General features: G+C 37.8%; 1 protein-coding gene across 2 annotated transcripts; it reads right to left on the reverse strand.

The window, feature by feature from the left end:
* Positions 1-316: 316 nt before the first annotated feature.
* cat (catalase) lies at positions 317-13295 on the reverse strand. Of its 2 annotated transcripts, none has more exons than XM_084363239.1 (13): positions 13108-13295; positions 11453-11624; positions 10745-10855; positions 9186-9316; positions 8795-8899; positions 8454-8579; positions 8175-8366; positions 6936-7088; positions 6633-6771; positions 5702-5832; positions 4242-4349; positions 2391-2474; positions 317-1839 (listed from the first exon to the last, which is right to left on the reverse strand). In XM_084363239.1, the coding sequence occupies exons 1-13, from the start codon at positions 13171-13173 to the stop codon at positions 1774-1776; spliced, it is 1584 nt and encodes a 527-aa protein (XP_084219365.1). In that variant the 5' UTR covers positions 13174-13295; the 3' UTR covers positions 317-1773. The 2 variants fall into 2 exon arrangements, with proteins under 2 accessions (XP_084219365.1, XP_084219364.1); XM_084363238.1 differs by having other exon boundaries at positions 2385-2474; positions 13108-13294.
* Between the last annotated feature and the right edge of the window lie 610 nt (positions 13296-13905).

The following is a 13905-nucleotide window of genomic DNA, read 5'->3' on the forward strand; positions in this document are numbered from 1 at the left end:
TACATACTATAGTATGTAGTATGGATGTGGGACACATCGTTAGTCTTGTTTTTCTGTCAAGTAATTGCTGGGGGGGTCTATTCAAAATCCAGGCAATCATGTCCAGTGGTAAACCAAACAGATAAAGTGCCATAGTCTTGGCAGGAAACCCCCTAATGTCAGATTACATCTGTTTTGCTGCCATTTCATCAAAATGAGACATTTTTCATTTAATGTGCAGTCAGCTCAGGCGCATTTTGATTTCACTTCACAAACTGTAAAAGATCCACGAAGATGTAAACACACTAGAAAAGAAGAAATGAAGACAAATGAAAGCTGCTGCTCCTAAGCGGTGATTACATTTTAATTAATACAGGCACTAAATACACAACTCATGTGTAAGAAGTTTACAACTGGAACATTAATAAAAAAAAATCAGTTACATTCAGATCAAGAACATTTTAAGAAGTTACAAACAAACAAAAAAAACAAACAAACAAAAGCAGGTTACATGTCAGTGTATGGCCGGACAGTGATACATTTGATCGGTGCGTCCTGTTGACGATCTTTGGGATCTCTTCCAGACTTAAAGTGACCAACGTGATATATTTCAACTTCAACTTGAATCTTGCTTCTCACCAAACTTTGTTAGAATTTGTGATGTGACTTTTAACCCCAACAAAACCACAACGTGGGAATTCAACTCAGAACTTATAAGTCACTATAGATTTAATGCCAGTTTACATCTTTAACTAATCAGTTACTAATGACAGTGAATTAGTCTTCTACAGATAAATTAGAGAATTGACCTCAAATACCAAATGGAGCCATTCATAGTCTTTCAGTTTAAGTAACCTGTATCTGGAACGATGAAATGAGGATGAGGACATGAAAAGGCACTATGGAATTTTAATTGTGGTGAATTTTGCTCATCTTGAAACTTTACCCCCACACGGAAACTACTAATAGTAAGACTAACGAAGCGTTTCTCATGATAATTTGTATTGAAATCAAATGAATAAACTGAATTTTCCAGTGATTCAGTCAAACATGAGGAAAACTAGCCAAAACTGATCATTGCCCAAACTGAAAAACAAAAACACTGGTATTAGCATAGTGACAAGCCAATTCTTCATAAGAAATCAAGGTATTTTACCAGCTTGAACCCAGATTAACTTAATGCAATATATTATTTGAATGTTGACAGAGGACATTTAAAACAGCTGGATTTGTTTACTTGAAACTTAAGCTTCAGAGAGTTGTTGGATCATCGCAACATAGTAGTGCACACACAACCTGAGGAATAATTGGACACAATCATCACCCATCAAAGTCCTTAACAGCAGTTTGGGAGAACTGATTGATTGCAATCACATGAGAATAGAACAAAATACTTTTAAATAACTGCGAAGGCTTTAAGTGGTAAAGCACAACATTTTGGCATGATTCTGGTCGATCAACCTTACATGCCACGGTGCTCTATGCATTTTGATTTTTTTCGAAATGGCTGTTCAGTCAAGACAAATATGCATTGCATGGTTTTTATCAGAAATCATTAGCCTGCTGAACATTGCTAGCTTTAAGAATATTGAAGAAAATCAACTGTTTGGTTTGCCTTAATTAAAAATGAACTAACCCCAACCTGAACACTATAAGGTTAGTATTTCAGTCTCATCACTGTCTGTAACTGGAAAGTTAAGTCCATTCTTGTTACTGATGGTAGATGTTGATAATCAACTAGTGCATTTGCTCTTAGATGAATGAGGGGGCTGCCCCCAGTGGACATTAAAGGCATCACATCTTGGAGGAGGCAGAAATGGCGGAGGCTCCTGGACGGCTGTAAACACGGACATTTGTGTTCTGAAAAAGACAAAGTGGGAGGGACAGAGAGACAGAGAGAGATTGTAATAGTTTTCAATGTACAGTATATGCCCAGCATACTGAAAAAACACCCCGGTTTTAACACTGGTCCTTTGAGCAATGTGATGGAATTTCATCACAAAATATTACATTTCAGAATTTCATCCCACATGTTCTCACCATTAGGCATCAGTACTATTCGAGAAAATGTTGAATTTTAAAATGAAGCAACTGAACACTGACCAAATATTTGGAAATTTAAAAGACATTTAAAGTAACTGATGAAGATGAAAAGTCTAGAAAACATGTTTACAAACTCAAACATTCCTCTGGGGAACATGACTGTCTGTGCCAAATTTTGTGGCAATCCATCCAATGGTTGGATAGTCAATAGTCAATCAAAATTCAGAAATGTCAAAGTCATGATAGTGCGAGAGAAAATGACCACAGAATCACAAGAGCACTTGAGATTTGTTTTCTGTGGACGATGATTAGATGGATGGATGGATGGATGGATGGATGGACTGACCACAATGGCACCTTACCTTTACCTTTTTGGCCTCTGCATTGTACTTGTTGAGAAGGGCCTGGACCCTGTTTCCATAATCTGGATGGACAGCCTTCAAGTTCTCAACCTGCATGAAGAAACCAGACAATTTTTAATTCCCTGAAAATGTATTTTCAGCTCCTTACTTTAAAGTGTCTGCCAATTTAGAGCCATTTTTATTTTTAATGAAGAATTTCTGGACTTGTTTTTTTTCTCTTTTGTTGTTGTTTCGACAACCACAAAGTCCAGAAAAAAACGGATAAGCTGTTTTTTAGTGTTAAACTGTTAAAAAATATACATCTTTTGGATTATTTATTAACTAATGGTTGTATTTTTAGTTATTTGTTGTAAAAGGGAAACAGTTCAGAATTGAGGCCAAGTTTCATGGGCTTTAAATGTTTCTCACCATCTATTTTCAAAGTTTACCACAGGTTGACACAGTTGCTAATAATAGGTGGATAGTTCTGTGTAAAGTGAAACTCCAACCCGACCACAGTGCAAAGTGATGCGGAAACACTGAGCAGTAAACTTTTACTTCTCACAAAAGGCACAGGGGTTTATGTTGCTGTCGGTTTGAGACGGTTTTTGCGGGTGTGAAAAACATGGAACGAATAAAAAAATGTATGGCTGAAAGGAAGGTAATGGACTCTTAAATGGTATTGCCATTGGCTTACTGTAATACAACTCTCTGGGGGTTCCTGTGTGATACTATGGTGGACAATGAAAACACAATAAATACTAACCCCACTATCAAAGATTTAACTTTAATCACGTTTTCATAATTATTTCATAATTTATGTTATGTTTATATGTCACAAAACTTTCTCCAGGTGAATACGGACAAAACTCAAGTGACTGTTTTGGTACTCCACAACCAAAAAGTTGCTTATCCCTCAAATACACTGCTAACCTGCTTTAACAATACAAAAAAAGCCAGACTTCGTATGCCCCCTTTGCAAAAGAATAAAAAATAAAAATAAAATAAAAAAACAAACTGTTAGCTCAGTTAGCCATGCAGCTAGCAGTCCCATCAGCTGGCCCTGCTCAGACTCGGAGACTGAATCAGGCGCTCTGAGACACAGATGGTTCAGGCGGGGACAAGAGAGGCATGAAGGGAGAGGGAGGTCGGGCATCAGTCAGCACCAGCCTTTGAAGGCCTGAGCTATACTATATACATTATATACACATATATACTGTACATATATACATACACACATACACACACACACATATATATATATATATATATATATATACATACATATATATATATCTCAATATATCAGACTATCACATCTAATGGTACAAAGCAGTATTACGAGACAAGACATCCTGGAGCTAGCTGGTTAGCATGTTAACTTCAGTCTATGTGTCTGTAACAGGATACATAGACGTCTTTGACAAGATGTCAAAACTAGCATTCTTTCACATCCTGCTAAATTTAAGTTGTTTTTTAAATGTTTAAAATGTTTTGCATGTTCCACCTTTAAAGGTTGTTTTTAAATCCCATAAGTTTCATTATCTGTAGTGCACTCTGATCCTGCCTTTGAATGTAAAAACACTTGACTTGATGTACAACCACATAGCCATGTTTCCTGACTACAGGCACGCTGACACATTTGGTACTCAAAAGGGTACATTGTGTGGTCTAATCACATGGTCTGACACATCTCTTCACCAAACCAGAAATCCGCAGATTTAAATAGTGTAGATCCCATTTTAAGATAACTCTAGACACTGCTCATTTACCTTAAAAATTCCACTTTTTTTAGATTAAAGCATTACAGCATGAAAGACAACTTGAAAAATTGAACTAAATCTGTGTGTGTGGATCTGTAAGTTGATGTGGACTCACCATGCGTTTTTGGATGAAGAGCTGGGCTCCCTTCAGTGCACCTGCCATGTTCTGGCAAAGTCTCTGGCGCTCCTCTTCGTTCAGCACCTGGGTGTAGAAGGCACGGACCTGCAAGAAAACACACAAATAAATAATCAAATTGACATTTTTAATTCCATTTTATACAGAAATTGGAGTTTAGAAAAAGAACATTATGCAATCAGTGATCCTAAATCGACAGACCAATCAGTACCCTGCCGACATTCTGTAATGGCAGTAGAAATATAACCTACTGCCCCCATTTTCATGTGGATGATAAATTCTTCTTTGCATTACTGCATTTCTAAATTCAATAAGGTAATTGACTACTGATTATCATTTCAGTCTGTATGCTAAAGCAGTATTAACTGATTTTACTGGCCACAACTCTAGCACTTTATCATATTATTCTTGAGAAAACTATCAGCCGTTTTAGCAGCTAAATGCTCCACTAGGTTAACCAGCTAGTAATTTGTAACTTTATCTGTTTGCAGTCTGGTGCTGGGCAGGAAATGTACACTGAAAACAGCACGTAGAGGAGCGGTATGAGAACCGACAGCACAGGGCAGGAAAACCAAATCAAAGAGGCTGACACTCTGCTGCAGGGAACTGGAGAGCCAAACAATAATTCTGTTGGTTTGGTACTACGAGCAACACATTTCACATACCAGTAAAATATTAATTAATGCAGCTTTAGAATAATATTGAAGGTGCACTATGTAGCTTTTTTAGTAACAGTTCAAGTAACTTCCTGGTGGGAAACACGTCCTTTTGTTCTCACCTCACCCAAAATGAAAATACAAGCCCGTTTTGCTCTATTGTTTACAAACTCAAATGTAAACATGTAGATTTAAAAGTCATGTTAGGTCTTGCAAACTGATATTCCTCGTATCAAGACCTCTGTCTCTGTGAATACGCCTGAACAAACTTGCATAGTGCACCTTTAAATTGAAAATAGAATGGTACATAAATGCTAAGATTACACCATCATTTTGGATTGACACCACCAGACTGGATCACTATGCTGGCTTTGAAGAACTTGTAGTCACATTTTAAAAAGGAACCAAATTATTTTATTATGACCATTACAGGATCAAGGAAACAAATCTTTAATAAATTAAATTCAAAAAATATTATATATTGAAAATATATTTTGCTAAACTAATTGCTATATTATAATCTACCCTATTAACTCTTCACTAAAGAAGAATTAAACGTTTTATTGTGCTATGGATCTTCCTCTGTGTCCTTAATAAAGTAATTATCTTATCACTGTATATGATTTGAAAAAATTGTTGTATGTTCAACAACAGTGTTGTTCTGTCCTGGTTAATTTAATATTCTGTCCAAACTAAGTACCACGTGGAAGTATGTGATAACTCAAATCAAAAACACACCTATTTAGCTCTTGTGGGCACAAAAGGCTTGGCCATTATGTTTACCTGTGTAACATTATCTTCATCTTCGCTGTTGTAACGTGCCACATCTGGAGACACCTTGAACTTGGACTCCACAAACTGAGGCTGGGTCTCTGGGGCACTGAAGCTGTTGGGAAAGTAGTTTGGAGCTCCACCTAGAGGTCAGACAGACCAAACCCTGGTGAGTTGACTTTACTTATAGTGAGTAAATATGATCTGTAAATACAATGAAAACACGATGCCAGACATGCTGTAAATGCTGTATAATCTGCTTTAGTTAGCTGAATTCAACACATTTTGGATGAACTGAAACATTTAAAAACATTCTCATACAACCGTTCTTTTTTCTTCTTTGTAATAATAAACCCTTCTGCAGCACCAACCAGCTATAAACAAATATGCTGAAAGTGGCTCATTGTGTCCAAGCATTTGATACAGTCCAAATGGTGACATCTGTTGGCCAACCCTTGCTATTGCATTGGTATGGAGAGATTAGTGGATAGTTACACAAACTCCAAGACCATGGCAGTTAGTCGAATATGACCGGTACTGCTGCAATCATTTACATTTTGTTCAATAAAGCTTGTATTTTAAAAACCAACCATACTTACTTTGACAGATCGATACTGTGTTGAGTATTCCATTGCATACACATATACATAATACAAAATGACTTACGTGTAATCATGCATGTTCTATCATCACCTCAACAACTTAAACTTTAGACGAGATGCCCTTCCCCCACTGAAAAACACTGGGAAACACCAGTATTTCCAAAACTACAAAGCTGTGGATATACATTTATATGAACTAAAATCATGATATAGTACAGATTATACAAAATAAATTGTTGAGCCAGATGTTCTGCTTGAACAGGTAAGCATTTGGGTCCATTCTTGTTATCATAAGCACAATGAAAAGCAGAAACAGGCACAAAGGCTGGACTACGACCTACCTTGGTTGTCAAACATGCACATCGGACCATCACGCTGATAGTTGCTCACACGGGTCCTGAAGGGGCAGTTGACGGGGATCTGCAGGTAGTTGGCTCCCAGACGGTGTCGATGTGTGTCCGGGTAGGAGAATAGACGACCCTAGAAAATAACAAGGCAGAGCATTGTTACAAAGTAGGTCTCTGTACAGTCAGAGAGTGAGTCAATTATGGTATGCATGCATGTTTCTAATTTAGTTATTAACATTTTTCAATCTGACTGAAAAAAAAAAAAAAAACATGAGAGAAAGTCAGTTGTGGTGTTACCTGCAGCATCTTGTCGGGGCTTGGCTCAATGCCCGGTGGCATGTTGCTGGGGTCAAAGGCCAGCTGCTCCACCTCTGCAAAGTAGTTGACTGGGTTCCTGTTCAGCACCATTCTCCCCACAGGGATCAATGGGTATTCTTTATGTGACCAAACCTAAATGAGAAAACACCTTTAGCTGAAAAAATACCTCACTCAACTGCAAGGTGGATACAACAATGCACCCACATTTGTCATCTACGTAAAGTTTTTCTTAACATCAGCTCAATTCATATTTGTATAAATGTTTAAAACAAGAATTCTGAAACATTTTCTTTTATTAATTGGAGAAGTAAAATCATAACACAAGTCTCTCCAAACTCACAATGTCAAGAAGCAGGTTTTCTCTTTAAAATATGGGACTAAACTATGCTACACTAAATGCCATTTTGTCAAAATGGCTTGAACAGTTTGTAATTTTTATCATCCCCAGGCCACTGTAATAGAGTGATAAAAATGTTTCTCCAGGTTGGATATATTTAAGGCTCCTTCAACTAAGTAAAAGAAAAAACCTTTTAGATTAGTTGTTTTCCTATTCAATGACGGATAATGACATTTGCTTCTGGGACATTGCAGTAATATTCACAGATATGCTAATTACGCCGGCCAAGGAGCAGGAGTTTTCTTGGCACTACTACTGCTACTTCATGTTTCATTTAGAACTGCTATCAATGCTGTGAACCTACAAACTCTCCTGTAGTAAAGCCAACAGTATCTTGCAGACATATTGAAAGTATCCTACCCAACAGATTATAATGTTGCTCACTTGTAACTAACTCAGAACTCTTGTAAACTTTGAACAAATCCATCTATGAGGCAGTTGTATGACGTCGCACAAAGTACCCACAGGAGGGGGGGGGACTTATTTGTAGAACACAGTTTTGTATTAGGCCAGTGAATTATATACTTAGATATGTTTTCATGGTTATAAAAGTGCCTAAATAAGATGATTAGTGGCATCTGTAACCAAAAGTGTAATTTTTCCGTTATATTTTATATATGCAAGGAGGTTGCACTGTTGACAATTGTGTGTACACTTGCGGCCAATGATTTTTTGTTTACATTTGGCATCGCACATCTGCAACATCGGAGGTCAGAAGATGGAAATTTCAACTGAGAAATTCCAACCTCTGACTTTGACTTAAATGCAACATGTGACTGCACCTGAAGCTCTTCTATAACTGCTGTGTAGGGATGTGGTACCTTGGTAAGATCAAAGGGGTTGAACTGGAACTTCTCAGCCTCCTCAAAGGTCATGACCTGGATGTAGAAGGTCCAGGATGGGAAGTTGCCATTGGCAATGGCGTTGAACAAGTCTCCAATGGCATAATCTGGGTTGGTGGAAGCCAGCCGGTCTGCCTCCTCCACTGTCAGATTCTTTATGCCTTGATCAGTCTAAAAGACATGCACAAAAGACATAATCAAGCAATGCCAAAAACCCAGGAGGTGGATCTATAAAGTGAAATAAGGGTTCAAACAGACCTTGTAGTGGAACTTGCAGTAGAAACGCTCACCATTGGCATTGACCAGTTTGAAGGTGTGAGAGCCGTAGCCGTTCATGTGACGGAAGCCATCTGGCAAACCTCGATCACTGAACAAGAAAGACACCTGCACAGAGGATAAAGGACAGAATACACAAGATAAGGAGTCCTGCAAAGTACTAGTACCAACTAGTATTCATGTAAACCACCAAACATCTACTGCAAGTATAAATACAATGAGGTAAATCATTGCAAGAGCAACAGCATGCTACATCACTACATTACTTGAGAATATTTTGTTAGTTGTAATAAGAAATGGTCATGTCAAATGCCATCAGCTACCTGATGCAGACACTCAGGCCTCAGGCTCCAGAAGTCCCACACCATGTCAGGGTCTTTCATGTGGGTTTGCGGATTGCGCTTCTGGGAGTGAATGAAGGACGGGAACTGCACAGTGTAAAGGAAGGAGGTCAGTCTGATGTTTTGCACTTGATTCGTGTTAATAAAAAAGGTGGTTATGAAATGTGTTAAGGTTTTGTTTCCATGTGTTTGTTTATGTAGTAAACTAATTAATGGCTTTTTATTGATGAAACTATAATCTGTTTCTATATTTATTTACATGTTTGAGAAATTAAAATATCAGACTGTTGTTCAATAGAATTGTGGCCCTTCATGAATTAATTATTGCAAAGCCACTTCTGGCCCATACATCACCTGCAGTACAACCACTCACCAGCAAGGCGTCCCTGATGAAGAAAATGGGGGTGTTGTTGCCTGTCAGGTCCCAGTTGCCCTCCTCAGTGTAAAACTTGACTGCAAAGCCTCGGGGGTCTCGCACAGTGTCTGCTGAGCCTGATTCACCAGCTGAAATAAAATAGGAGATAATATTTCACTCGTAAATTAGTAAGATAACAGGTCAGAATGCAACAGACATGGATAGAGCCAATGTTCCTAATTTAAAGTAAATTAAGGCTTCACTGATTGGTTGATTTATCCATATGCAGATCCACAGAAAAATAACTGCCGACTATTTTGATCATTATTTAAGACACTTTTTAAGCAATAACATTTAAATTTGATAACCGGCTTCTCAAATGTGAGACTGCTGCTTTTGTTTGTCCTACATTAAAATAATTTTAATATGTTTGGGTTGAAGATTACTGGTCGGATAAAGCTAGACATCACCTTGGACTCCAGAATATTGTAATGGGCATTATATACTGTTTTCTGGTCTTTTATAGATCAGGTAATTCATTGAGAAAATATCAGTAATCAGTAGATAAATAGATACTGAAAATAATTGTTAGAGTGTTGCTCAAGCTATTCCGGCCAATGAGACTTAAAATGTGCTATCAGAGCTGCAACTGAGTTTGAGGAGAATGGATCTGTCTTTGTAGCAGTGATCTCGGTTGATAAAATATGTGCAATTTTCCAAAAACACACTTGTAAGTGTGCTGTAAGTGTGAATGGCACTGGGCAACTTCTAGTGCCACTCATGTTAATCTCATGAAACATTCAAGCCAATGACTGTGTCAAACTAAAATACTGGAGGCACAACCCATCTGCTGAAGAGAGATATCCAGTGTGGTACCAACTACCAACAAACATAAAAGTAGTTTATACTTAAACTGCAAGTGTCCTTCTTACATTTAAAAAATTCATGATTATTTCTGCTCAAAAACATGAGTCATTCAAAACCGATACAAGTTAAAGTTTTAAGATCTTTGAGAACTACTCCTAAAAAATAAACTTTTATCCAAATATCATATTTCTACATTATTTTGTAAAAGTGCTCTGAAACTGTCATCACACCACACATTTACTTAACACACGTATTCTCCTAAAATTGTCTGAATTTGTGCACACTTAAACAATAAAAGGTTTTATTAGGCAGCACAATGAGGGAAGGACAGACCTGTAGTAAACACACCACCTGAGGCCCTGTATATTAAGCTAATATCCTTTCAAGAAAGAATAACACCTGCTTCACTGATACAAAACGAAACAAAGAATGCACAACTCCATTTAATTTAAATAAATAAATTAGATGACACATATTTTTCATTTTTACTTTTACATTTAGGGCCTTGTCTCGCAATTTCCTTTAAGCTCATTTCTATGTTTACTGCATAATCCAACAATGTGTGAGGACATAAATCCAGGGGAGAAAAAAATCATTTTAAACTGATCCTCTCCTTAAAACAATCCTATATATTTTCAGTATTTTAAAAGGATAATCCAAAAACAATAAGGTTAGAATCAAAACTAAACACATGACATGGTTTTTCTTACCCACAGTGGAGAAGCGGATAGCGATAGGTGTAGTCTTGCCGACATGCTCGAACACCTTGGCTTTGCTGTAGCGACTGATGTCATGAGTCACCTCAAAGTAACCAAACGCCCCTGCATCATGAAGGAAAGATGTTAAAATGCGTCTTTGTTTTGTTCACATATTCATATCTTCTTAGTCATGTCTGGTTCAAGTTGGTTCAGAAGTTGCCTGCTCAGACTAGTGTTATATCACCATGCACTGGAAAGAATGCAGCTCCCCCCAGAGAAGGCCAACAGACAGAGTTTGCTCAATATCAGCCCACAAGTCTATGACCCTGATCTCAAAAGCTTGCAAAGATTATGTTGATGAAGGTTCTGAGTCATCCAGGTCATGGTAAATCTAGGTGCTGTATCATAGGCAATACTGATATTGAATCATTGTTCATGAGTGAACCTTGAGGAAAATCACAATTGTATTTATAAAGTTTGGGGTCCCCCCTTTGATTGCATAAAACCTTACCAGAGTGTTGCCTGCAAACCTGGCCTTGAACTTACCTGGGTCTTTTTATTTTAATTGAATGTGTTTGTTTATTGACATATATTTTTGTTTGATCAATATAAATGCAACAATAGAAACCTTCAATGTGTAATGTCAACACGATACAGACAGCATATCATGTGACACAGACTCAGCTACACAGAAGAGACCGATTCCTCCGCAACCCTCACCTGCTCCTTTGGCATGCACCACTCTCTCTGGGATTCGTTCACGGTCAAAATGGGCCATCTCATCTGTGAAGACCACATCCTGAACCAGCAAAGGACCTCTTGGCCCTGCAGTCTGCAGGTTCAGCTTGTCTCCAACGGGATGGCCAGCCCCTGTGGTCAGTGTGTCTGGCCTCTGTAAACAGAATCCAAGAAACCACGTTCACTTACACAAGATCTCCATGTTAGGCCCAGTGCTTTGTGTGCGCACGTAACATAATCTAAATTCCTAATCATGTAGCAAACAAAGCATACCAAATGTTTACTACAATGGCTACGTATAATTATTTTATTTTTGATTAATGTGTAGATTGATGAATCGTTTATTAATAAATGACTGTTAGAGGGTCAGAGCGCCCAAGGTGATATCTTCAAAGGTCTTGTTTTATTAACAAACCCAACAAAACCCCATAATAGTTAAACTAAAACAAATAAAACGCATACGAAGCAAGCAAGCTCCACTTCTGAGAAGCCAGAACTAGCCAATAATTGCAATTTTGGATTGAAACAACAGAAAAAAATATTAAAAATTGTCTCAAATTCATTTCTATATTAACTAATCATTCCAACTCTAACATTTAGAAATCCCTTCATCCATAGTGCTAAGACAGTCTGTATAACAAATGAGATATATTGGCCATATGCATTTTTTTTTTTAAGTGATTCCCTCCAATGAGGTTATTGGACACTTGTGACAGAGATATGTACCGGAGGCAGGATATTTACAGATGAACAATAAACTGTGGTCTAAAATGACATCACTGCTCTGAAAAAGTAAACATTGCAGGAATTGAAGACTATAAATTACACCAACCATCTTTTTCTGCATCATTATTTCTGAAAGAAAATGTCATATTTTACCATATCGGACAACATAAACACCGATACTGATATAGCTGTTAGAGACCAGTATCAACCATCGAAATATTAGTTGGGCTCTGCTGTATTATCACAACAATCACACTGTCCTGGAAACCTGCACTGGTGTTCAGACAGCATACATGAAACAGAATGAGACAAGTTGTGTTACAAAATCTTAATAACCATGCAGTGGTTGGAGTTGGAGACACTTGGACTACAATAAGGGTTACTTTAGGTGATGGTAGTTATTTTTCTCTGATGTGCCCTGGTTATACAACCAACAGGGGTGAAGTTCAACTGCAAACATGCCTCTGGTCAATGGCCTACTTCATATCCTCATACTACATTAGGTCTACTCTCTCATTAACGCCGCTTGCGTGTTTATTTTTGTGACTCAAAATGTCTGGACATGGTTGATGTTGATGTTATTTCTTTAGCATGTAACGTTAGCTAGTTATCAACCGGTTTGGATGTTTGCTAGTGAGCCCTTTGCTATAATAACGACTACAAACGGTCCCATAACACGCATTTAACAGTACTTAACGGCTTGGAAATGTTTTATTTGCATGTCTTCAAAGTCTGGCTTAAATGTTGAACGCTAACTAGCTCGTCCGACAAGCTAGCTTTTAGCTTTAGGGTTTTGCCGTTGACGTTGGCTCATTACCTTAGTCGACCTCTCACCCATTTCCCCCCACCCCCGAGTCTCAGGCTGCGTTGCGCACCAAAAACACTGCTTCAAATGCCGAGCATCTACAGACCTGAACGCCTCTGTTCTCCTTCCATATCTTCATTTGATCGGTGGTTTTATCTCTGTTGTCAGCCATCTCGACAGGTCAGCGCTGCTGGACGTTCAGAACCACACACACGGCTCAGTAGATGTTACGGAGAAAAGCGTTATCTTTTGATTCCAATGCCTGAAATTCTTCCTGGACTTTGCTCAACGTGACTCCGCCCCCCTGCGCCCCTCTCTTCTGATTGGCTGAGAAGAGAAACTGACCTACTTTTGATAAAAGAGGAGAAAGCACCGGACCAGAGATCCTCTATTGTACTTACATAATGTAGTACCTACAGTTTTCTACTTTATCTTATGCCAATTTCTGTATATTCATAGTGATGGAATATAACTAAGTACATTTACTCAAGTGCTGTACAATTTTGAGGTATTTGTACTGTACTTGGGTATTTCCATTTTCTGCTGTTTTATATTTCCCCCCCATACACTTATTTGATAACTTTAGTTACTAGTTACTTTGCAGAATACATGCTGCATCAGTGCCAAAGTAGTGCATTGTTTTAAATGAATGTATTTAATTGGGCTTCCAATAATCTGCAAAAAGATGAATATCAGTTAGTGCACATTATAAGTACATAACATAATCTACTTTTACCCGTACTTTACGTAATTTATGTCCAGAAAATTACTTTTGATACTTGAGTCCATTTAATATCAGATACTAAGACTTACTCAAGTATTCATATGGGGGACTTTCACTTTTACCAAAGTAATATATTCACACAATATCTTTACTTTTGCTATGCTAAGTATGACTTTTGGG

This window comes from Pagrus pagrus (genome assembly GCF_965226575.1).
Source record: "Pagrus pagrus genome assembly, chromosome: 10".
Lineage (NCBI taxonomy): Eukaryota > Metazoa > Chordata > Actinopteri > Spariformes > Sparidae > Pagrus > Pagrus pagrus.

Bases quoted from the DNA above. Each gene is read 5' to 3' on its own strand.
- cat (XM_084363238.1), bottom strand. From the start codon at position 13,173: ATGGCTGACAACAGAGATAAAACCACCGATCAAATGAAGATATGGAAG. The intron at 7,089-8,174 runs GTACCACATCCC...TTTCTCATTTAG, and splicing joins ACCCCTTTGATCTTACCAAG to GTTTGGTCACATAAAGAATA. The intron at 5,833-6,632 runs GTAGGTCGTAGT...TCTGACCTCTAG, and splicing joins GTGCATGTTTGACAACCAAG to GTGGAGCTCCAAACTACTTT.